Raw genomic sequence first — 22,181 nt, forward strand, 5'->3', positions numbered from 1 at the left:
AGGTGGGGGTGCTCTTGTGAGGTTAGAGGGGTTAATCTACGGAAGTGTTCTCAGCAGGACTCAGCATTAGCTGCCCTTTTATCCACAAAACTTAAATGCTAGTCCTCCCTGTTCCAAAGGCTGCAACTCAGATAAAGTCCAAGAGTCATTACAAAAACTTTGAGAACTTAAAAGAAGGTGGTATGTTTTCAACAGACCCACGGGCCTTGTTGAGAGCTGGAAGAGCGATGAGCTAACGTAGCCACCCGGCAGCTCAGGGTCCTGGATCTAGATGTAAAGGTGCATTTGAGCAAGTGCAGGAAGAAGCAAGTCCAAGGTTGGCCACAGGAGCAAAGAAACGCTTCAATAGACAAGGAGCTTCCTTCCACACCAGGAGACAGCATGGAGAGCCGGGCAGAAGGCTGAGATGCAACGGTGAAGTCAAAAAGGCAAGTGACAGTCACAGCAGCACGATTCACAGCGGCCCAAAGGTAGAGCCCGAATGTCCATCAAGGGCTGAATGGATAAACCAATTGGGGTCTATCCACACGACGGAATACTAACCCCCATACAGAGGAACGCAGGACAGACACCTGCTACAACGTGATTCACCTTGAACCCACGAAGCTAAGTGGGAGAAGGCAGACATAAAAGGCCACACGGTGTATGAGTCCCTTTACAGGACACAGTCCCTTTACAGGACACACATACAGACGGAGAGCAGACCGGTGGCTGCTGGAGGCCGGGGGGGGACGGACAGGTGGGTGGACTGGGGACTGACCCCTGATGGGTGCGGCACAAATGTACGGGAACCAAACAGAGGTGATGGTTGCCTAACTTCTAGTGAATTATGTACTAAATGCTGCTAAGCTGTACACGTTACAACTGTTCCTCTGACATTATGTGAATTTCACCTCAATTAAAAAAAAAGGGGGCAACCCAAAGAACACATAATTTTAATTTGTATAAAAAAAAAAGGCAAGTGACCAAACAAACAAACAAAAAAACCCAAGATACATTTAATTTGAAAAACTAAATACATGTTTCCCTGCCATGTCCACATCAGAGCAGCTTTGGCTCATCAAAAAACAAAACAGGCATGGAATCTGTATGTAGACGCATCTGAAGGGAGGGTTTTACCTCTGCTAAGTGCAGTGAGAAGGGGGCAGAGGGAATTCTCAGAGGTTTCCTGAGTTTTGTTACAATGTTTCACAATATTGATACACACATTAGATTTTTTTTTTGAAGACCAAACAACCACCACCCACATATCCACAGGGTGGGCACGCTTGATCGCTAAAGACAAAAATGTCCTCAGGAGACTGAGCCACTTGCCCCAGACCTCACTGCCCCGTCAGTAGCCACGCAGAAGCTGCGATGCAGGTGTCCTGATACCAGGCCAATGCGTTCTTCACCGCATCAGAACCAGAAAGCTGCTTTCCATATGGGATGAGGATGAGGAGGACAGCTAACATTTACCGATCACCTGACGGGGGCGGTGATGGGGCTGAGAGCTTGTGCAGGGGGACAATGCTGGCGCACAGATGCCCTCAGGTCCCTGTGTCTGTCTGCAGCCCTCTTCAATGTGCCTTTTTTCTTTTTTTTTTTTTTTAAGATTTTTATTTTAATTATTTGACAGATCACAAGTAGGCAGAGAGGCAGGCAGAGAGAGACAGGAGAAGGAGGCAGGCTCCCTGCTGAGCAGAGATCCCGATGCGGGACTTGATCCCAGGACCCTGAGATCATGACCTGAGCTGAAGGCAGAGGCTTTAACCACTGAGCCACCCAGGCGCCCAACCTTTTTTCTTTTTTATAAAAAGATTTTGTTTATCTATGTCAGAGAGAGAGAGAATACACAAGCAGGGGGAGTGACAGCAGAGAGCCCAATGTGGGGCTCGATCCCAGGACTCTGAGATCATGAACTGAGCTGAAGGCAGATGCTTAACTGACTGAGCCACCCACGTGCCCTTCAGTGTGCTCTTGCCACTGACCAGGCACTGGGGCCCACTAGGCTGGCAGGCTCTAAGGGCAGGAAACAGGGCCACTCACATTCCAGAGCTCACAGTCCTCCACGGGCTCAGCCCAAGTCCCACCCTTGCTGTATGCTTCTGTCCCCTTCCCTGTCCTGCTTCCTCGACCCCTCAATGGTCTCCTCTGGGAGTGCTCCCTTCGTAAGTCACCTGCACAGGAATCCTCATGTCAGAGTCCCCTTCTGGAAAAATCTGATCTAAACTATGCTTAGCTCCTTTTATCCTCAGAATGTCTTCTGGAGTGGGACTCCTGTTGTCCCCATTTTGGAACCAAAGCAACCTGAGGTATACGGTGGCTGGTAGACTCACGCCCGGCCACCCGGCTGGTTAGTGGTGCTCCTGTGACTCACACTCAGGCGGTTTTGGCTGCAAAGCACCCGCACTCTTGCAAACCATGCCATGAGGCCGGCGTCCCATGGCCCCCAAGCCTTACGTTATCAGCGAGTGGACTGCATAGAACAGCAGCCCCTGAACTCATGTCATGTCCTCCTGGACGTGATCTTGTGTGCAAGCGGGGTCTTTGCAGTGAAGACGGGGTCATGCTGTCCAAAGGTGGGTTCTGACTCCCAACACTGGGGTCCTCATGACAGAAAGGAGAGGGGGCTTCATAATGGACTGAGGAGGCCACGTGATGGTGTGTGACTGTGACAGTGGCAATGCTGGAGGGACACGGCCGTAAGCCAGGGAACCCAGGCTGTCCCAGCAGCTGGACGAGGCAAGGGGGGACCCTCCCCTAGAGCCTTTGGATGGCATGCAGGGCTGTGGACACCTTGGTTTTGGACTTCTGGCCTCCAGATCTGTGAGCAAGTACATTTCTGAGGCTTTAAGCCCCCCAGTCTGGGGCGCTTTGTTGCAGCAGCCTGAGGAAACAAATCCAGGCAGCTTATGGAGAAAGGCCCGGCAAGGGTGCACCGCCGGCTTTGTACTGAGCTAAAATGCATACTGGTCACTCTTGGCTTCCGCGGACGCTTCAGTGGGGAGGACAAAATCAGTATCACTGCTCTCAGGGACATCTCTTACTGGACAGCTGCGAGGCTGATGCCGTATCTACTTCTTTCTCTACAATTCTGGGAGGCCGGAGCGGCCGTTCCCATGTCACAGAGGATGGGAATGGTTGGTCTCCTTCCCCAGGTGACCCTGCTGGGAAGGGCAGGGCTGGGACTTGAACTCAGACGCGCCTCACTCCACCGCACATTCTCCCTCCAAAGGCTGCTCCGTCGAGAACACGCTGCCTTTTTTGCGGGACACTGCTGTTCCAGGCTGCCCTTAGAACGTGGCTGTGGGGTCAGTCATCCCCCTCTCTCGGTGACAGAGTTGTTTGTCCAGAGCCCGAGAACTGTTCCAGACCCTTGAGCGCATCTCTATGCCTCCGTGTTCCCGGTCCCATGGCTTCGATGCCTGTAATTCATCTCCGAGGGCACTGACCCGTACTGTTTCTCGTCGTCCTCCGGCTGACAAGACGGAGTTCCAAAAACAAGGGACAGAGATGTGCTTTTTAATCTGGAGACTTCCAGGGAGCGGGTGGTAGCAGTGCGCCCGTGGCCCGTATCGGCCTATTTAACCCCACTGCAGGTAGGGTCGGCTCCCCTGAAGAGGCTCTCCCGGCCGACTCACCCCACACCTCACAACGGCACCCCTGCATCTGCAGCCGGCCCCAGGCCTTGCCCCGCTGCTCACGGCAGTGCCTGGCAGACGGTCTAACTTTGCCGGCTGCACCTCCCCTCAGGGACTCCTCTGCCCAACGTCTGTTCCTCCTGCAGGTGGAAGACGTGCTTTGTCCTTGCTGTGTTCCCATGGTTTCCCGTGCAAAATAAAAATAACCGTGAAAGGCATGCCTGGCATCTGCCCGGTCTCTCCGCTGGGGGCGTTGGGCGAGGGATGGGGAGGGCTGGTGCAGACTGGAAAGCCCAGGCCTCCCCGGGGCTAACCCGTTGGGAGCCAAACCCACGTGAGATGTCAATTAAATGTGTCTCAGATGGGGCCCGTGTGGGCTGCTTCACGGCAAGCCAGCAGGGATCTGGGAGCAGAGGCAAAGCTCTCCCACGCGGAGTGAGCTGCACACACACGGAAGCCATGAGCAGAGGAGGAGCCCTGGGCGGTCAGAGCCACGGCCGATAGCCCCCGAGGCTTCTGCGGCTGCCGGGGGCGGCAAGGGGTTCCCCGGTCACCCTCAGAGGCCTCACGGGGCCCGGCAGAAGCAACACACACAGAACGATGGCTGCAGCCTCTTCGACAAGATCAACGTAGTTCCCACGTGACCCAGCAATTCCACTCCCAGGTCCACACCCCAAAGCACCGAAAACACACATCTGCACAAAAGCTTGGAATGTTTGCCGCAGCACTATTCACAATAGCCGAACGCTGGAAACAACCCAAGTGTCCACCGACCGATGAATGGGTAAGTAAAACATGTGGCCTGTCCACACAAGGGCGTGTCATTCAGCCACAAAAACGAATGAGCCCCTGACACCTGCCACAATGCAGATGGGCCTTGAGGACATCGCGCTCCGTGAAACACGCAACACAGAAGACCACGTTGATTGATTCCGTGCACACAAAATGTCCAGGACAGGCCAATCTCCAGAGGCGGAGAGGCGACCAGAGGCTGCTTGTGGCTGGGGGTGGGATGGAAGTGGGAGGGACTGGGCAGTGGCAGTTAAAGAGTATGCTGTCTCGGGGCACCTGGGTGGCTCAGTGGGTTGAGCCTCTGCCTTCGGCTCAGGTCGTGATCTCAGTAGCATCGGGCTCTCTGCTCGGCGGGGAGCCTGCTTCCCCCTCTCTCTCTGCCTGCCTCTCTGCCTACTTGTGTTCTCTCTCTCTCTCTGTCAAACAAATAAATAAAAATAGAAACTTTAAAAAAAAAGAAATTAATCAATTAATTTATTCAGAGAGAGTGCACACACGAGTGGGGGAGAGGCAGAGAGAGAGGGAGAGAGAGGGTACTAAGCTGACTCCATGCCCAGCACCGAGCCTGATGCAGCTTGATTTCAGGACCCTGAGATCATGACCTAAGCTGAAATCAAGAGTGGGACGCTTAACCGACTGAGCCACGAGCCCTGCCTTACTGTTCCTAAAAGAAAGAAACAGATCTATGTGGATGGGGAAATTCTGCAAGATACAGTAAGTGAAAAAATCAAGGTGTGCTATATCCCATGTGGCATCCCGGACTGGATCCCGGAACAGAAAAAGGACATTCACCTAAAATCTGGCACAATCCAGATATAGTCTTTGAGTTGGTTAATAGTAACATGCCAACGGGGGTTCCTTAGCTGTGACCCATGACTGTGGTAACATGAGATGTCCTTATTAGGAGATACTGCAAGGGGCATTGTGGGAACTCTCTGTACTATCTTTGCAACTTTTCTGTAAATCTAAAATTATTCCACAATAAAAAGTTATCTTAAAACAGCAAAACAAAACAAAACACCCAACAACCAAGATGCTGGACAGTCCAAAATATGTTACCATTTGTGAGGAGGTGGAAAAGGATATTCCCCTCCTGCATTTGTGTAAAAATGTACATTTGAACGCGCACAGAAAATCTGCAGCAAGAGAGTAAGGGGTCTCCTGTTCTAGGCAGACTGCCTGGGGACAGCAATCAGGAGTGGAAGGGAAACCAAGTTGTTCACCATAAACACTGTGGCATTGTCTGATTTAGAAAAAAAAAAATAGAGGCGCCTGGGTGGCTCAGTGGGTTAAAGCCTCTGCCTTCGGCTCGGGTCATGATCTCAGGGTCCTGGGATCGAGCCCCGCATCGGGTTCTCTGCTCAGCAGGGAGACTGTTTCCTCTCTCTCTCTCTCTCTCTCTGCCTGCCTCTCTGCCTACTTGTGATCCCTCCCTCTGTGTCAAATAAATAAATAAATAATCTTTTTAAAAAATGTGTGCAATTTTTTTTTAACGTGGGAAAATTATTTTTCTTTCTTTTTTTTTTTCTCTCGAATGTAAAACATGGGAAAAATTCCTGTCCTGTGTCCTCAAGTCTTGAGGCCAGACGCTGAGGCTTTAGCTGTAGAACTCCTCAGGCCCAAGGTCTCCTTGGACAGGGAATATTAACCAAGACGCCAAAGTGATTTTTTGCTACTCGGCTTTCCAGCTGTGTGCCATTTCTTGAGGGAAGAAACTCAGATTCTGTCCCCCAATCCCCAGATGTCCCGTGTGAGCAACTATTCTCACCTGCTTAGGTCTACCTGCTGGAGAAGGTGCGTCCCTCCAGATCGCCTGTCTGCCCTGCACTTCCCCGAGCTCACCCGGCCAGGAGCTGTGGGGCTGGGGCTGGCTTCTCCTTCCCTCCCACGTGGACATGACTTTACTAATCTACTGACCACATTCTAGATATTTACTGGGTTTTTTTTTTTTTCTTTATTCTATGAATCACTAAGAGAGTCATGTTGAAATCTCCCACTGTGATTGTGGGTGTGTTTTTCTTTTTATTTCTGTCCAGTTTTAAATTATATTCGGTGTACAATTTGGTGGTTTTTAATATGTTCACAAAAATGTGCAGCCGTCACCACCACGTTTTCATGCCCCTCCCCCCCAAAAAGAAACCTCATACCTGTTAGCAACCATTCCTCTTTCCTGACCTCCTGCCAGCCCCTGGCACCCACTAATCTTCTTTCTCTCTGTAGATCTGTCTACTCTGGACATATTTCTGTTCACGTTTGCTTTGTAAACTCTGAGGCTAAATTATTAGGTGTGCAGAAACTGCAAATCATCCTTTCCTGATGAACTGAACTTTTTATCATTACAGAGTGATCTTGCCCTTAAAGTCCATTTTGCCTTTTTAAAAAAAATATGGTATTTATTTATTTATTTCTGAGAGAGAAAGAGAGAGAGTGCCTGCACACAAGCAGGGGGAGCAGCAGGCAGAGGGAGAAGCAGGGCAGAGAGCCCAGTGCAGGGCTCATCCCAGGACCCTGGGATCATGACCTGAGCCGAAGGCAGACTCTTAACCGACTGAGCCACCCAGGCGTCCCAAAAGTCCATTCTGTCTTCCGTTCATATAACCACACCAGCTTTCTTTTGGTTAGTGTTTACACGGTCTATCTTTCCTCAGCCTCTTACTTTCAACCTTTAAGAGAGAGGTCTCTAGAAACAACACAGAGTTGAATTTTTAAAATCATTTTCGACAGTCTTTATCTAGAACTTTTAGTCCATTTGCATCTAGTATGACCTCCAGTATAACTAATTTAAATCTCCCATCCTATAATCTACTCCTTTTCTGCTTTGTTGTATTTGCTCTTTTTGTTTTTTGCCTTCATTCAAGGGATGGAGTGCACACCATTATGCCATTGTGCTATTGCAATATAATAAGAAATATATATATTTATATATAACATAATTGAATATATATAATACATATATTTTGGTCTTTGACCTCCATTCTTGACAGAGTTCCTAAAACTTTTGTGATTTCCCAACAGAGGTGAGAAGAGTGTCTTTTGTTGTCGTAACAAGCCCCTTTCCACCGTATCGGAGTTTATGATAATGAACTTGGTGATTCCCCAGAGACAGCTTCAGGATGGCGTCTGGTTGCCAGAGGAACCAACCGTGTGATTCGTGATTAGAGGGTTAGAACTTTCAGCCCTAAATCCTCACCTCCGGGGAAGGGAGAAGGGGCTGGAGGTTGAGCTAATCATCAATGGCCAATGATTCAATCATTCGTGCCTACGTAACAGAACCTCCATCTGTCTCTGGGGTTCAGACAGCTTCCAGATGGATGAAGAAATACATCCACGTACACAAAAGGCAGTGCACCCCAACTCCTCTGGGACAGAAACCTTTGACCTTGAAACCTTCTAGAGACCTTACCCTATGTACCTTTCTTCATCTGGCCGTTCATCTGTATTCTTTATAGTATCCTCTGTATCCTTTATAAGCCAGTAATCGCGTTTCTCTGAGTTTTACGAGCCAGTCCAGAAAGTACTGAGCTTGTTGCAGGGAGGGAGGGGGTAGGGGTGGTGGGAACCTCTGACTTTGTAGCCAAGTCAGGCAGAAGTGAGTATTCTGGGGACCCGTTACCTGCAACTGACACCTGAAGTCAGGGCAGTCTCGTTGGACCAGTCCCCTAACTGGCTGAATCCGAGGCTAACTCTGGGGTAAGAAAGTGTCATAACTGAATTAAATTATTGGTGCCTGGAGAGCTGGAAAATCGGTTGGTGTGGGGTGGAAAAATACTGCACACAGTTGGTATCGGCATGCTGTAATCAGAAAAATAGTTTCCCTGGGGCGCTTGGGTGGCTCAATGGGTTAAAGCCTCTGCCTTTGGCTCAGATCATGGTCTCAGGGTCCTGGGATGGAGTCCTGCATCGGGCTCTCTGCTCAGCAGGGAGCCTGCTTCCTCCTCCCTCTCTCTCTGCCTGCCTCTCTGCCTGCTTGTGATCTCTGTCAAATTAATAAATAAAATCTTAAAAAAAAAAAGAAAGAAAAAGAAAAATAGTTTTCCCTTAGCCAGGTTCTTCTGCCATTCTGGAAGGGAGATTCAGGTCTTAGTCTGTGCCTCTCGGCCTCTAAGCTGGCAGTCCGAGCGCCAGGCAGAGAGCAGGCACGTCCGCGATGAATGACTTTACAAAGGGTCAATGAATGAGCAGTGTCCTGTCTGGAATCATTAGCTTTGGGGCACTAGACTATCACGGTGGCCCCAGATCAAGGGGTCCCAGACTGATACAAGCCTTCCTTCAGGGGGCTGATGTCAGACAACCTGAGAGCCAGTCCTGGCTTTGCCACTAGCTTGCTGGGTGACGCTGGGCATCTCACTGCGCTTCCCTCAGCCTCCTTCTTTCTCATCTGTTCAATGAGGAGGCTGGTCCAATCAAAACCTCGGCAGGGGGCGCCTGGGTGGCTCAGTGGGTTAAGCCGCTGCCTTCGGCTCAGATCATGATCTCAGGGTCCTGGGATCGAGTCCCGCATCGGGCTCTCTGCTCAGCAGGGAGCCTGCTTCCCTTCCTCTCTCTCTGCCTGCCTCTCTGCCTACTTGTGATCTCTCTCTGTCAAATAAATAAATAAAATCTTTAAAAAAAAAAACAAAAAAAAAACAAAACAACCTCGGTAGGAATAGCTACTACCTGCTGCCTGAGGCACCAGGTACTATTCTAAGCGATCTGCAGGTGTTAATTCAATGAACCCTTACCACAAACGTATGAGTGATATACGGTTATTTCTCCCATTTTTACCCGGGGAGCAACTTAGGCACAAAGGCCAAGTGACTTGATCGAGGTCACTTACGAGTTAAGTATTGGGTTAGGATTCACACCTGGGCAGTCCGGCTCCGGAGCCAATGCTTATAGCCACTAAGACTTTTGCATCCATTGCACAGATCACATGCCAACAAAGGAAAGCCAGGGAAAACAGAATTCCAGCACCTGGATCAAAATTTCTTCTTCTTGGGCCCTACAGTCCTTATCCGTGTGCTACTTTAGTCTCAAAGAGGTGTAAGTATGGTTCTGAACTTCAGCGTCCATGTAAGCCCATCTCTCACCCCATCCAGTGGGAGGAGGGGGCTTGTGTGGTGACCTAGGGAGTTTCTTCAAAGACAAGAGAGAGGTCTGAGATTCCCGGGACAACGGGCAGCTTCTGACGGGGAAGGAGGCTGTGGGGGACAACAGGGCTGATGCGGCCCACAGGGCCCACGCCAAATCCCATGTCTATCTTTGCTTGCCAAAAACCCAGCAGAGGGCATGCAGTGAATGTTCTAGATCCATTTGCAGGATGAATGACATTTTGGGGGCTTCAGTGCCATTCCGATCTGGTTTACCACCCTGGGTTGCTCATTGTTCAATGTGTGCCTCTGGCAGGAGTCTGATCTCTTCCCAGCCCACTTACAATAAAATCTAAACATTGGTCTCTAAGGGGTATGTGACCTGACCCCTGCTGACCCTTCTGACCTCATCTTTAACCACCTTTGGCCTCGATCATCTTCTCCTGCTACACTGGCCTTCCTGGCTTTCTATAAAACTCATGCCCCAGGGCCTTTGTACTTGCTTCTTTCCCAAGCTATGTGCATGGCTCACTCTATCACTTCATTAGGGCTCAAACATCACCTAGTCAGAGAGGCCTTCCTTGATCACTGCATCTAAAGAGGCCCCCCGCCCCACCAAGTCACATCCATCATCTCCCCTAGTCTGGGCGCTTCCAGAGCACTGGTCACTATTGGGAACCATGCCATCTACTTGTTACATATCTGTCATCCAGCTCCTCCGTGCTAGAACCTAAGCTCCACGAGGGCGAGGGCTTTGTCTTGTCCACTGTGTGCCCCCAACACCCCCCGGCCCCATGCCCATGATTACAGCAGGAGCAGCCTTTTCCCCGACCTCCCGGGCCTGCCCTTCCCCTTACCTTCGTGCTTCTGGAATTCCTCCTCGGAGAAGTTGGCATCTTTGTGCGAGAGGTTGGTCATGAGCTGCTTGTTCTCCTCCTGCAGCTGGGCGATCTGAGAAAGGAGGTCCTGCGCCTCCCCCCGCCACACATCCTCCACCAGCTCCAGCTCCTGCGAAGGTGACGGGCCGGTGTGGGGGTCACAGCCCACCCAGGGCAGCGGCCTCAACCCCGCACACCCTCCCCGACCCTTGGTAACGGCCTGCCAGGGCTTCGGAGGCCTTCCTGACCCCCGAGGGCGGGCACACTGAGAACAAGGCCACCACAGGTCCGTGCCGCAACTCTGCAAGAAATAGAAGGGGCCTCCTCCTCCGGGCAAGGCCTGCACTTGTGTTTTAGGACGCGGCCAGGTTAGAACTCTCTCAAGAGCCGTAACCGTGCCTCTTAACCAGACAGAGAGCGCGCGTGGATGAGCAGCCCTGTACTACGGGGCCCCTGACATTCCAACTTCTCCGGGGAGGTCACGGCCCTGATCTGTGCATAGACCCGAGTTGGGACCCACCTGTCTCCAAGGGAAAAAGGGGCTGTGAAGACCCCGGGGATGCCACCTGGCCCAGGGCTCCTTGTATGTCTGATGCTGGCGTCTCTTCAAGGGGGCTTGGGCAACCAATGCACTTAGCAACTCTGAGCCTCAGTTTCCCTTAGCCGGGGAGCCACAATATAGAGATGCACAGGGCTGTGTGAGTAACTAAGGTCAGTCCATTGAAATCATTTTGTGGACTACGATCAAAGAAACAGACGGAAGCGTTGACAAGGACATGAAAAAGTTGGAAGCCTCCGGCCTGGCGGGTCAGGGTGTAAAATCGTACAGCCGCCGTGGGAAAGAGCCTGGCAGCCCCTTAATAAGTTAAACCCTTTCCACGTGACCGGAAATTCCAATCCAAGGAGCTACCCCAGAGAAACGAAAACCCACGTCCCCACAAACACCTGTATGTGTACGTTCCCAGCAGCCTGACTCACAACCACCAACACGGAGAAACCAGATGTCTACCAACCGATGGACAGTGTGATCAACCTTGAGAACAAGGCGCTACGTGGTGCAGTGAGGCCACACAGTGTGGGACTCCACTGATGGGAAATGCCCGGAACAGGTACATCCACAGACAGAAAGCAGACGGGCGCTTGTCTAGGGCTGGAGGGTTGGTGGGGGCATGAGGAGTGACTTACTGCTCCCTGGGGATGGGTTTTCTTTCCAAAGTAATGAAAATGTCTAAAATTGATTCTGGGGGTCCCTGGGTGGCTCAGTCGGTTAAACGTCTGCCTTTGGTTTAGGTCACCGTCCCAAGGTCCTGGGACCGAGTCCTGTGTTGGGTTCCCTGCTCGGCGGGGAGCCTGCTTCTCCCTCTCCCCCTGCCCCTGTTCTCTCTCTCTCTCTCTCTCTCTAATAAACAAATAAAATCTTTAAAAAAGCCTAAAAATGATTTTGGTGGAAGTTACACAACTCTGTTTGAAGAGACCCAAACCCACTGAATTAGACACTTTAAAAGGGTGAACTACACGGAATGTGAATTATAGTCAATAAAGCCGGTACCAATAAATAAATAAATAAATTAATTAATAAAAGAGCTTTTGTAAAACCAGAAACTAAACATAGCACAATCGCTGTGGCGGGGACAGAATGCTGGTTGAAAAGGCAAAAGGTCAAATGGAGCCTGTCGACCCAAGTTTGAATCCTGTCTCTGCCACTTATCAGCTGATCCTGGGGTTATTCCATCTTTGGGTGCCTTGGCAAAGCGGAAAATGGTGTGCTCTCTACCTCCGAGGGCTGTCACGAGGCTTATGTCAATATCTGGCATAGTGCCCAGCCCCCAGAAAATGCTAAAGATGTGTTTGCTGGTTTCTGTTCCTCCTACAGCCTGTCACAAGCCGGCCCAGGTGGCCGGATAAACAGGGCCTCCGTTCATCTTTTAAATACATTCCCAAATCCCCATCTCCTCTGTCAGGAAGCCTGCTGCAGCGGGAAATGAGGGGTAATAACGGTTTTCGCCCAGTTGGCTCAAGGTCGCCAGGCGAGGTCAAGAACGGGGCCAGAGGGCGGAATGATGGAGTGGGCACGTGGCCTTCCCGAGCGCAGGTGTGGGCTGCAAGCAGAGGCAGGCGCTCCCATGCCTTCCATTCTGCTCCCACCTGTCACAGGCTGAGCACGGAGGAACCCAGGGGGCAATGGTCAAGTGTAACTGACAATAGCCCACTCCCCGAGATGGGGAGAGTCTCCTGGGCTATCCAGGTGGGCCCATGTAATCACAAGGGTCCTCCTCCGTGAAAGAGGGAGGCAGAGGGGTCAGAGCGAGAGACGATGGGGGGACAGAGATTTGAAGACAGTAGTCGGCGGGCTGTGAGGATGGAGGAAGGGCCCAAAACCCGGGGCATGCAGGTGGCCTCCGGAAGCGGGAAAAGGCAAGGAAGTGGATTTTCCCCTAGAGCTGCCAGAAGGAATGAATTTCCTGACATCTTGATTTTAACCCACAGAAACCCACGTGTGGTTTTTTGACTTCCAGAATTGTGTGCAGTATTATCCATACTGACATGAACCATACATATCCAACACTGTATTATCATAATAAATTTGTGTTACTTCTAGCCTGTAAGTTATGGTAACTTGTTAGGGTCGTAATAGGAGATGAATACAGACTTTAACCATCAGGGATTTTTTTTTTCCCTTCCCTTCTCTAAAAGGGGGCGGGAAGGGGTGTAGTTCTTGCCTTGAGCTGACCACAGTGAATTTAATCTAGCCTCCATACCAGCTAAAGGCTCCTCCAGGAAGTCACCCCTGATTGATTACTTCCTTTGCTGTCTTCAAATTCCATACGCTGGCCTACAGGCTCCAGTATAATCAGACCCCTGAATCCTCCTGATCTCACCTCCCACCTCTATTCCTTACTCACTCTGTTGTGGGCCTTCGTGGGGTTTTTTGTTTTGTTTTGTTTTTTTGACAGACAGAGAGAGAGAGCAAGTGAGCACAAGCAGGGGGAGTGGCTGAAGGAGAAGCAGGCTCCTTGCTGAACAGGAAACATGATGCAGGACTCGATCCCAGGACCCTGAGATCATGACCTGAGCAGAAGGCAGACGCTTAACGGACTGAGCCATCCAGTCCTTGAACACCCCCATTCCTGCCTCAGGGCCTTTGCACTTGCAGCAGCCTAGAATGCCCCACTCCCAGCTCTCTCTGGGAGGGTACCCACACTTGATAGAAATCTCAGCTCAGATGTCACCTCCTCAGGGAAGCCTTCCTGACTGTCCGTCTATTAGACCCCCATCCTGGCCAATCTCTTTCATATCTCCCTATTTTATTTTTTTCATGTCCCTTATCTTAAGCTGAAACTTTAAAAAACCCATCTATTTCCTCACACTAAAGTTGCACCATCCAACAGAGTGGCCACATGGCCACATGTGGTTGTGGAGCACTTGAGACGTGGCCAGGCTGAATGGGCACGTGCAGTAAGGGTTAAATAGGCACCAGATTTCAAAGACATAGGAAAAAAATGCAAAAATATCTCTTTAATAATTTTTGGGGTAATTATGTGAGATGATGGATGGTAACTAAGTTTACAGTGATGATCGCTTCACAATATACACAAATATCAAATCATGATGCTATATGCTTAAAACTAATACAATGTTACATTTCAATCATATCTTCATGAGAAATAATTTTTTATGTTGATTACAGTTGGAAATAATAGTTTGTATCAACGGGGTTTGATATGTTATTAAAATTAACCTCTCCTGTATCTTTTCATTAATGGGACAAGCCACATAATTTTTCTACAGGACAGCACTACACTAGAAAGTCAGGCCCATGAGGGCAAAAACTTCATCTGTTGTGGTCTCCGCTGTCTCCCCAGTTCCCAGAACAGTGCCTGGTCCATAATAGGAGCTCAAGAAATACATGTGTTGCATGAATAAGGGAACAACATATACTGTTATGTTATAGACATTATAGACAACTGTACCTACACAGCCAACACTTTCTAAGCCTATTTGTATTTTTCCTGTCTTCCCAGTTACCCACCCACTGCCTGAGATGAGAATCCGCTTCCCTTGTCTCTGCCCTGCCCATGTCACCCAGGAGGGCACCTTGCAAACCCTGGACCATCAACGGGGTTGCAGACTGAGTAACCGGATAGAACACGTTAAGACTGTGCCCTGAGGGATGTCTGGGTGGCTCAGTTGGTTAAGCATCTGCCTTCAGCTCAGGTCATGATCTCAGAGTCCTGGGAATGAGCCCCGTATCAGGCTCCCTGCTCAGTGGTGAGCCTGCTTCTCCCTCTGCCTGCCGCTCCCCCTGCTTGCATGCACGCGCACGCTCTCTCTCTCTCTCTGTAATAAATAAAATCTTGGGGAAAAAAAAAAAGACTGTGGCTTGAGTCTGTGTGATGAGCAGAACTGACTGAGTCTGGGGGTGTCCTCGGGGGAGGGGATGGTGGAAGACAGGGTGAATGCTTTACCAGAGCCACATGTGCTGAGAGAGAGTGAGGCAGGAGGGGGGGTGCAGAGAAAGTAAGGAGGAATGAACAGACAAACTGATAAGACCAAGGACATGCTCAGATTTTTGTGGAAATAACACTGTGAAAAGCCTTTGAGACTACAAGGAAAAAAAAAAAAATCAGATGAGTCTCTCTTGATCCTAAGAATACAGAGAAAAGGGAGCCAGGGCTGGGATGGGAAAAGGGTTTTGTCCTCTGATTTAAGATCATCCTCCGTGTTTACAAACAAGCCCAGCTCAGAACACGCTGGGGTTTACTTCCTGGCTGATAGCGCTCCAGGAGTGACAAGTGCAGCTGGTTGGGAATTCCATCTGACTCCAGGCCTAGTGGCCTCTGATGGCTCCCAGGGGTGTCTCCCAGCCCAGCTGCTGCAGAACTCAAATGCCGAGGGTGGGGACACAGGTGCTGGGACTTCTGAGTGACCTGGGCTAAGTCCCTTGGTCCTGGATAATAAGAGGCAGCCACAGGAGAGGATTTCAAAGATCCCTTCCCTGAACTCTCTTAGGAGTTAACCAACCCTTTCCACCACAACCCCAGCAGACGTGTGCTATTACCATCCCCATTTTACAGGTGAGGAAACTGAGGCACAGAAAAGCGAGGTGACTTCCCTAAGATCAAACCGTGGCAGGGTCTGAAACCAGGCCGTCTAGCTCCAAAGTCCCCTCTCTGGGGAACCTGACATTAATTACAGGGCTGGGGCATTTTCAAGCTCTCAGTGTGATCTTGGAAAGGTTGCCCAACATTCGGGAGCTTGAGTTTCCTTCCTGACCTCAGGGCATGGGGACCTGAAAGGACGAACACTGTCAAACCCTGCAAACACCAGGGCTCTTAACCACTCACAGCTCTGCCCCCAGGTTAAGACATAGCCACCGCTGGGGCTATTTTCCTTGAAACACAATAGCTTATGGCCTGCCAGGGAGGTTCAGAGAGGCCAAGTGTATTTCCTGAGGCCACACAGCAAGCCAGGGCCCACTCAGGCACCTTGATTCCTCCAAGGAAAGGCGTTTCCTCCTATTCTCTGTCCAAACAGTCTGACAGAATCTTCCTTGCACTGAGGTTGGGGCAGGAAACCACACATCTCCCACTTCCTTTTCCCCAGGCACCTTGTCTAGACTCCCAGCCCAGTAGGGAGGTCCTGATTCACGTGCTCAGAGGGATTCTTGTTCACAGGGTAGAGGCTTAGCTTTAAAGCCGTCCAGAACCAAGTCCATCCCTCCAATCAGGGGAGAAGCACTAGAGTTACCTCCACTGGGGCTGGGATTCTCTCAGCACTAAAGTGGGACAAATTTCTCCCTCCCTCCCCCAATTTTCTTCCTCTATAAAATGAAGATAGTTCCTGCCTCACAGAGTTCTGTGAAGATTAAAGATAAAAGCAAGGAGGGGAAAGCACCTCAGGTTAATAAACTAGAAGCCCTGGGAAACAATTTGTAAATAGAAACCTAGAGACTTGTGTGTGTGTGGGGGGGGTGTCAATGAGCTCCGTGGCTGGAGGTCACATCCCCTTTGCTCTGGGGGATTTTGGGGTAAGAAGAATGGGGATTGAAGCACATCATCTTGGGTAACACTGAAGGGCAGAGGGCTTATTCCATTGCTAGAAAATAACAGTATCTAAGCACTTTAGATATATCACACTTAATTCTGATAAGGTGGGTCTTACTACTATCACTATTTGATATGGGAGGAAATAAAGCACAGAGAGGCTGAGTAACTTAACCAAGATCACACAGCTATCCCATGGTAAAGGTGGGGCTAGAACTCAGGTCTGACTCCAAAGAACTACCCTTAATCTCCGAAGCGGTATATGCCAGGTGGTGCGGGATGGACAAAAGAGGGCCAGGGGCCTCCCTCCCTCTGTCTTTCATCCTTTCGGTTCCCTTCTCACCTCGTTCCTCCATACACATAGGTGTGCACCTACAGTTGCCCGATGCTGAAGGCCCCTAAGGTCCCAGCAGCCCCATTCCCCGGATGGGCAGACTGGGGCCGCTCGCTGCCCACCTTCTGGTGTTTGCGCTCCTTCTCGATGCGGTCCATCCTCTCCAGGCGCAGACGGTCCAGCTCCAGGCGCAGCTCGTCCAGCTCGGGCGCGACGTGGTGGCGGCTGACCAGCACCTCCAGGATCTCCAGGACACGCACGACCTTGGGCATGAGGCGCGCGATGGCCTCGCAGCCGTGCTGGTCGATGACTCGCTCGAACTCGTGGCCCACGAGCGACGCGATGTCGTACACGTCCATGACGGTCAGCTCCGCCACGTTCTTCTCCAGCGCCGACTCGGCCGCCAGCGACGACCCTCGGTCCTCCTCCATGGCCCCCCAGCCGGCCTCTCCCCCACCCCGCAAACTAGTGCAACTCCCAAACTTGCCGCTGTCCAGGGCAGCGCCGGGCCGGGCCCACCTCGCGCCGCCGCCGGCGGTCCGCGCTCAGCTGGCCCTCGGGCGAGGGCGCACCGGGCGGCCGGCCGGCGTCCGCATGGGCGGGGGCGGCGGACCGCGAGCCGGAGGGCGGCGCGCGGGGGGCGAGTCTCGGCGCGCGGCTCGGCCCGGAGCCTGCTCCCCCGCGGGAGGAGGCGGCGGCGGCGGCGGCGGCGAGGAAGGCGCGCGTGCGCAGGCCCGCGGCGCCTCCCAAGTTGGGAATCCGAGTTGGGCGCAATGGAGGCGCGGGATCTAGCTGGAGAGGGGGCCCCGTCGCCCTCGGAAACAGTTCTCGCCCGAGAGTCGCCCCCAAGCCCGGGGCCGGGGAAGGAAGGGCGGCCGCGGCTCCTCCGGGAAACTTTGGTGGCGGCGGCGAGACCGGGTGACCGGCTCCCCCCGCAGGGATGCCGCGCGCCCCGCCCCGATCCCGGCCTGGCGAGGGGCGCGCCCGGCTTCCGCCGCCCGAGGGCGCCCGGGTCCCCGCGGGCCCCGCACTGCGACCCGCCGACCAGGCAGCACCCCGACCCCCCACCACCCCGACCCCCGCTCCGCCCGCGGGACCTTTCTCCTCGCCGCCCCCTGCGCGTCCGGCCGCGCCGCCCCCTCCTCCGGCCCGGTCCTGGCTCCTCCTCTCCCTCCCGCCGGGGAGGGGTCGAGACTAGCCGGGAGGAGAGGGGGCGGAGGCCGTGGAAGCCGTGGAGGCGGGGTGGGGGGACGCCGGTCTCTGGACGCTTCGCGGAGCGGAGGAGCACCTTCTGCGTTGGGGAGGAATGGAGGGTCGCGAGGTGGACTCGGGGATGGAGCCCGTGATGGGAAGAGCGCGAGGACCCCCTCCCCGGTCCCTCCCCCACCGCAGACCCGGTCACAGGCGGACCTGGTGGCGCCGGGCCCTGCGCTCCAGTACAGGCGCCCGAGAGGGGCACAAGAAAGGGTGGAGGGGTCCCCTGCCCCGAAGCCGCTGGACTGCCCCGCCCGCAGAGCCACGTCCATCAGCAGTTCCTTGTGACATAAACACCGCTTCACAGAGGAGGTGAGGCCGGGGTTGGGATCTCGGCACCGCGAGTTTTTTTTTGGTCCAAGCCCCCTGTCCTTTTGACCTGGCTAAATCCCCTAGTCCATGCGACACCCCGGCCCCAGCAGAGTCTTTCCAGAACCCACCAAGCCCTCCCACCCTTCCCATCCTCCACGCAGAGCTTAGGGACCCTCCTCTGCATTCCCACAGCCGGCCGCCTCCTCCCATAGAACCGCTCACACGCTGAGTTTTAACCGTGTGGGTTACACAGGCGCCTCCCCCGTGAGACGAGCTCCTTGAAGGCATAAAAAAAAAACTTTAACGCCCTTATAGCCGCAAAGCTCCCACCAGCCTAGCAGATATGGACTTAAAAAAAAATTAAGTTGAAAATGGACTGCACAGCTATTTCATATTTAATTCTAAGAGCTTTGCAAAAAAAAAAAAATTGCCTCATTTAATCTGTACTCCATCAGTCTTCAGAGTGTGGCCTAATGACCACTGGGGGTCCCTAATACCCAAAGGGTCTCTGTGAGGTTGTCCCTTGTGCCAGCTTTGTATCAATATGAGGCAAGATGCTTCTGGCATATTTAACACGGAACAGCATCTCACAATAAGACTGAACATCAGAAGCAGTTGTGAGAATCCTGCTGTCTTCCAATGAGCTAGACATTAAGGGGATTTGCAGAGATGTGAAACGCCACTGTCCTCAGTGTTTTGTTTGTTGGGGAGCATAGTTACTTTTATTAAAAATATATATATTGGGGCGCCTGGGTGGCTCAGTGGGTTAAAGCCTCTGCCTTGGGCTCTGGTCATGGTCTCAGGTTCCTGGGATCGAGCCCCGTGTCAGACTCTCCACTCAGCGGGGACCCTGCTTCTCTCTCTCTATGTCTGCCTGTCTCTCTGCCTGCTTGTGATCTCTGTCTGTCAAATAAATAAAATCTTTTAAAAAAATGCATGTTAAAATGTATCTGCTTTTGAATTAATATTTTAAAAAATATCGGTTTAGATTTCTGCTTACAGTAGATAGTCATAGATAGAACCCACTTGATCGAGTCTTCAGTGGGTTTTGAGAGTGCCCTTGGAAGAGGGTCTCTGAGATCAGAAGGTTTGAGAGAAGCCGCATCACCACATTCTAAGAAGTATCATTATCCCAATTTTACAAATGTGGAAACTGAGTCACAGAGCAGCTGGTAAGTGCTAAAACCAGAGATCAGATCCATGCCCAGCAACCCAGTGAGGTGGACATGTGATTATCCCTGTCCTAAGTGAAGGGCAGGGAGAAATAGGGAGGAGCATTCCCTTCCTGTAGCTAATAAACCAAGTGGCCACAAACTCGGTGACTTAAAACAATAGGAACTTATTCTCTGACAGTTCAGGAGGCCAGACGTCTGGAATCAAGGTGTTTGGCAGGACTGGGCTCGTCCTGAAGACTCTTGGGAGGATTCTGCCTTGTCTCGTCCAGCCTAGGGCATCCTTAGTTTGTGGCCACATCACTCCAGGCTCTGCCGCCGTCTGCAGGTGACCCTCTCCATGTGTGTCTGTCTTCTCTTCTGTCTCGTGTAAGAACCACCTGTCATTGGATCTAAGCCCATCTGCACAATTCGGGATGATCTCATCTCAAAATCTTCAACTTAATTACATCGCAAAGACTTTTTTCCAAATGAGGTCTCCAGTTCTGGGACTGGGACAGGGACGTATCTTTTGTGGCAGTGTGGCACCATTCTACCCACAGCAGGAGGTTAAGTAACTTGCTTAATTTCCCGCAGCGGGGAGGGATGGAGCTGAACCCGGAGGGTGCCCCCATTGAACAAAGGACTAAATAATGAATGCCCAGACTGGGGCAGATTTGCCCTCAAGGCAGCAAAGATATACTTAGCATAGTTGGCTGAGAGGGACGAGGACCTAGGAACTGGAGAACCATCCTGCAGCCTGACCTTAAGACCAGGGCAGGAAAGGGAGGGGAGGAGCGGGGAAGGCAGAAGCCTGAGGTTGACCCCAAATGGTGAGTCGGGTGCTTAGGGGAATGGCTAGTTTTTGTTTTTTGTTGTTTTTTTTTTTAAGATTTTATTTATTTGAGAGAGAGAGCATGAGAGGGGGAGTGTCAGAGGGAGAAGCAGACTCCCCACTGAGCAGGGAGCCTGATGTGGGACGTGATCCTGGAATCCCAGGACCTAAGGTGAAGGCAGTTGCCTAACCAACTGAGCCACTCAGGCACCTCAGGAATGGCTAGTCTTAAGTAAGTAGAGGCAGTCAAGCCTGGTGGGTAAACTTTCAAAGCCTCTCTGTGCTCTAACCCTGGTGCAGTCACTGACCAGGTGTGTGACCTTGGGCAAGCCACATGACCTTTCCTGGCCTCCGCTTCCCATTCCACTAAGTGGGATCACAGAGAGTAATTGTTATTATTAAATGAATCAGCATGTGTGCTGGCCTCAGCCTGTGCCATAGAACAGTTAGTTTCTGTCATCATTACCATCATCGTTGAAGATAACTAGAGGAGATATCTGGGCTGGGTGTAGACGTCGTTGTCTAGTGGACAACTGGAAATGTGGACCAGGCCTCAGGACCAGAGCAGTGATAAGACCCGTATTGACATTCATTCATTCAACAAGCATTTAGCTTATTGATATTTTATATATATATATATATATATATATATATATATATATTAATATATGCCAAGTACTATGTTAACCCTGTGGGGTGTGGCTATGTGCAAGAGACAGGAGACAAGTAAAACCCCAAATAAACTAATTTCAGATAGAGCAAGACAGGGTTGAAAAGGGAGAGGAGCATCAAGAAATTAGTGTGTCCCAGAAACCAGGTGTGTTTGCACAACTCAGTTGGAAAAAGAGTCCCACACACTGTATTTTTTCAACTGTAAATATTTTCATCTGTATTTCCGAAACATACCGAAACCATATACCCAGACTAGCATCACCCCTGAGAAAGCTAGTAATTTCTTCATATCAAATATCCAGTGTTCAAAATGTCAATTGTCTCATCTCTTTATTTCTTTACAGTTTTTGTTTAACTCAAGATCCAAATAGTATCCACATATTGCAGTTAGTCGATATGTCTCTTATTCCCGCTTTTTTTTATTAATTTCTTTTCAGCATAACAGAATTCATTGTTTCTGTACCACACCCAGTGCTCCATGCCATATGTGCCCTCCATAATACCCACCACCTGGTTCCCCCAACCTCCCACTCCCCATTCCCGCTCTTTTTAAAGATTCTATTTATTTGTTGGAGAGAGAGAGAGAGAGAGAGAGAGAGAGATTGAGTGGGGGAGGGGCAGAGGGAGAAGCAGGCTCCCCGCTGAGCAGAGAGCCCAATGCTGGGCTGGATCCCAGGACCCCAAGTTCATGACCTGAGCCTAAGGCAGAGGCTTAACCAACCGAGCCACCTCGGTGCCCTCCCTTACTCTCTTTTAATTTTCATCTCTTGTTTTTTCCTTCCCCTGACATTTCTTTCTTTCTTTCTCTCTTTTTTAAGATATATTTATTTTAGGGCACCTGGGTGGTTCAGTCGTTTAGTGTCTGCCTTCAGCTCGGGCCATGGTCCCAGGTTCCTGGAATCGAGCCCCACATCGGGCTCTCTGCTTAGCGGGGAGCCTGCTTTTCCTCTCCCACTCCCCCTGCTTGCGTTCTTGCTCTGGCTGTCTCTCCGTCTGTCAAATAAACAAATAAAATTTTTTTAAAAAGAAGACTTATTTATTTTAGAGAGAGAGAGAACAAAGGGACAGAGGGACTCATTTTTAATGTTTATTTATATATGAATCACATGCAATAATGTTCACCTTTTTTGATGTGTACAATCCAGTGGTTCTTAGTGTGTTTACAGGGATCTGTAGCCTTTGCCGCTCTCTAATTTCAGAATATTTTCACCAACCTT

General features: G+C 51.2%; 1 protein-coding gene across 4 annotated transcripts in view; it reads right to left on the reverse strand.

Annotated features, from left to right (window-relative positions):
- Positions 1 to 17,764, reverse strand: part of RILPL1 (Rab interacting lysosomal protein like 1) — a 41,752-nt gene extending 23,988 nt beyond the window's left edge. For 2 of the 4 annotated variants that reach the window (XM_032876445.1, XM_032876448.1), the window contains exons 1-2: positions 16,863 to 17,763; positions 10,342 to 10,492 (exon numbers count right to left, since the gene is read on the reverse strand). In XM_032876445.1, the coding sequence (XP_032732336.1) occupies positions 10,342 to 10,492; positions 16,863 to 17,171 (460 nt within the window). In that variant the 5' untranslated portion in view covers positions 17,172 to 17,763. Of the gene's footprint in view, positions 1 to 10,341; positions 10,493 to 16,862 lie in introns of all 4 variants that reach the window. The other 2 variants (XM_032876446.1, XM_032876447.1) reach the window with 2 other exon arrangements.
- Positions 17,765 to 22,181: the final 4,417 nt, after the last annotated feature.

Source organism: Lontra canadensis, unplaced genomic scaffold (genome assembly GCF_010015895.1).
Source record: "Lontra canadensis isolate GAN:19392208 unplaced genomic scaffold, GSC_riverotter_1.0 scaffold58, whole genome shotgun sequence".
NCBI lineage: Eukaryota > Metazoa > Chordata > Mammalia > Carnivora > Mustelidae > Lontra > Lontra canadensis.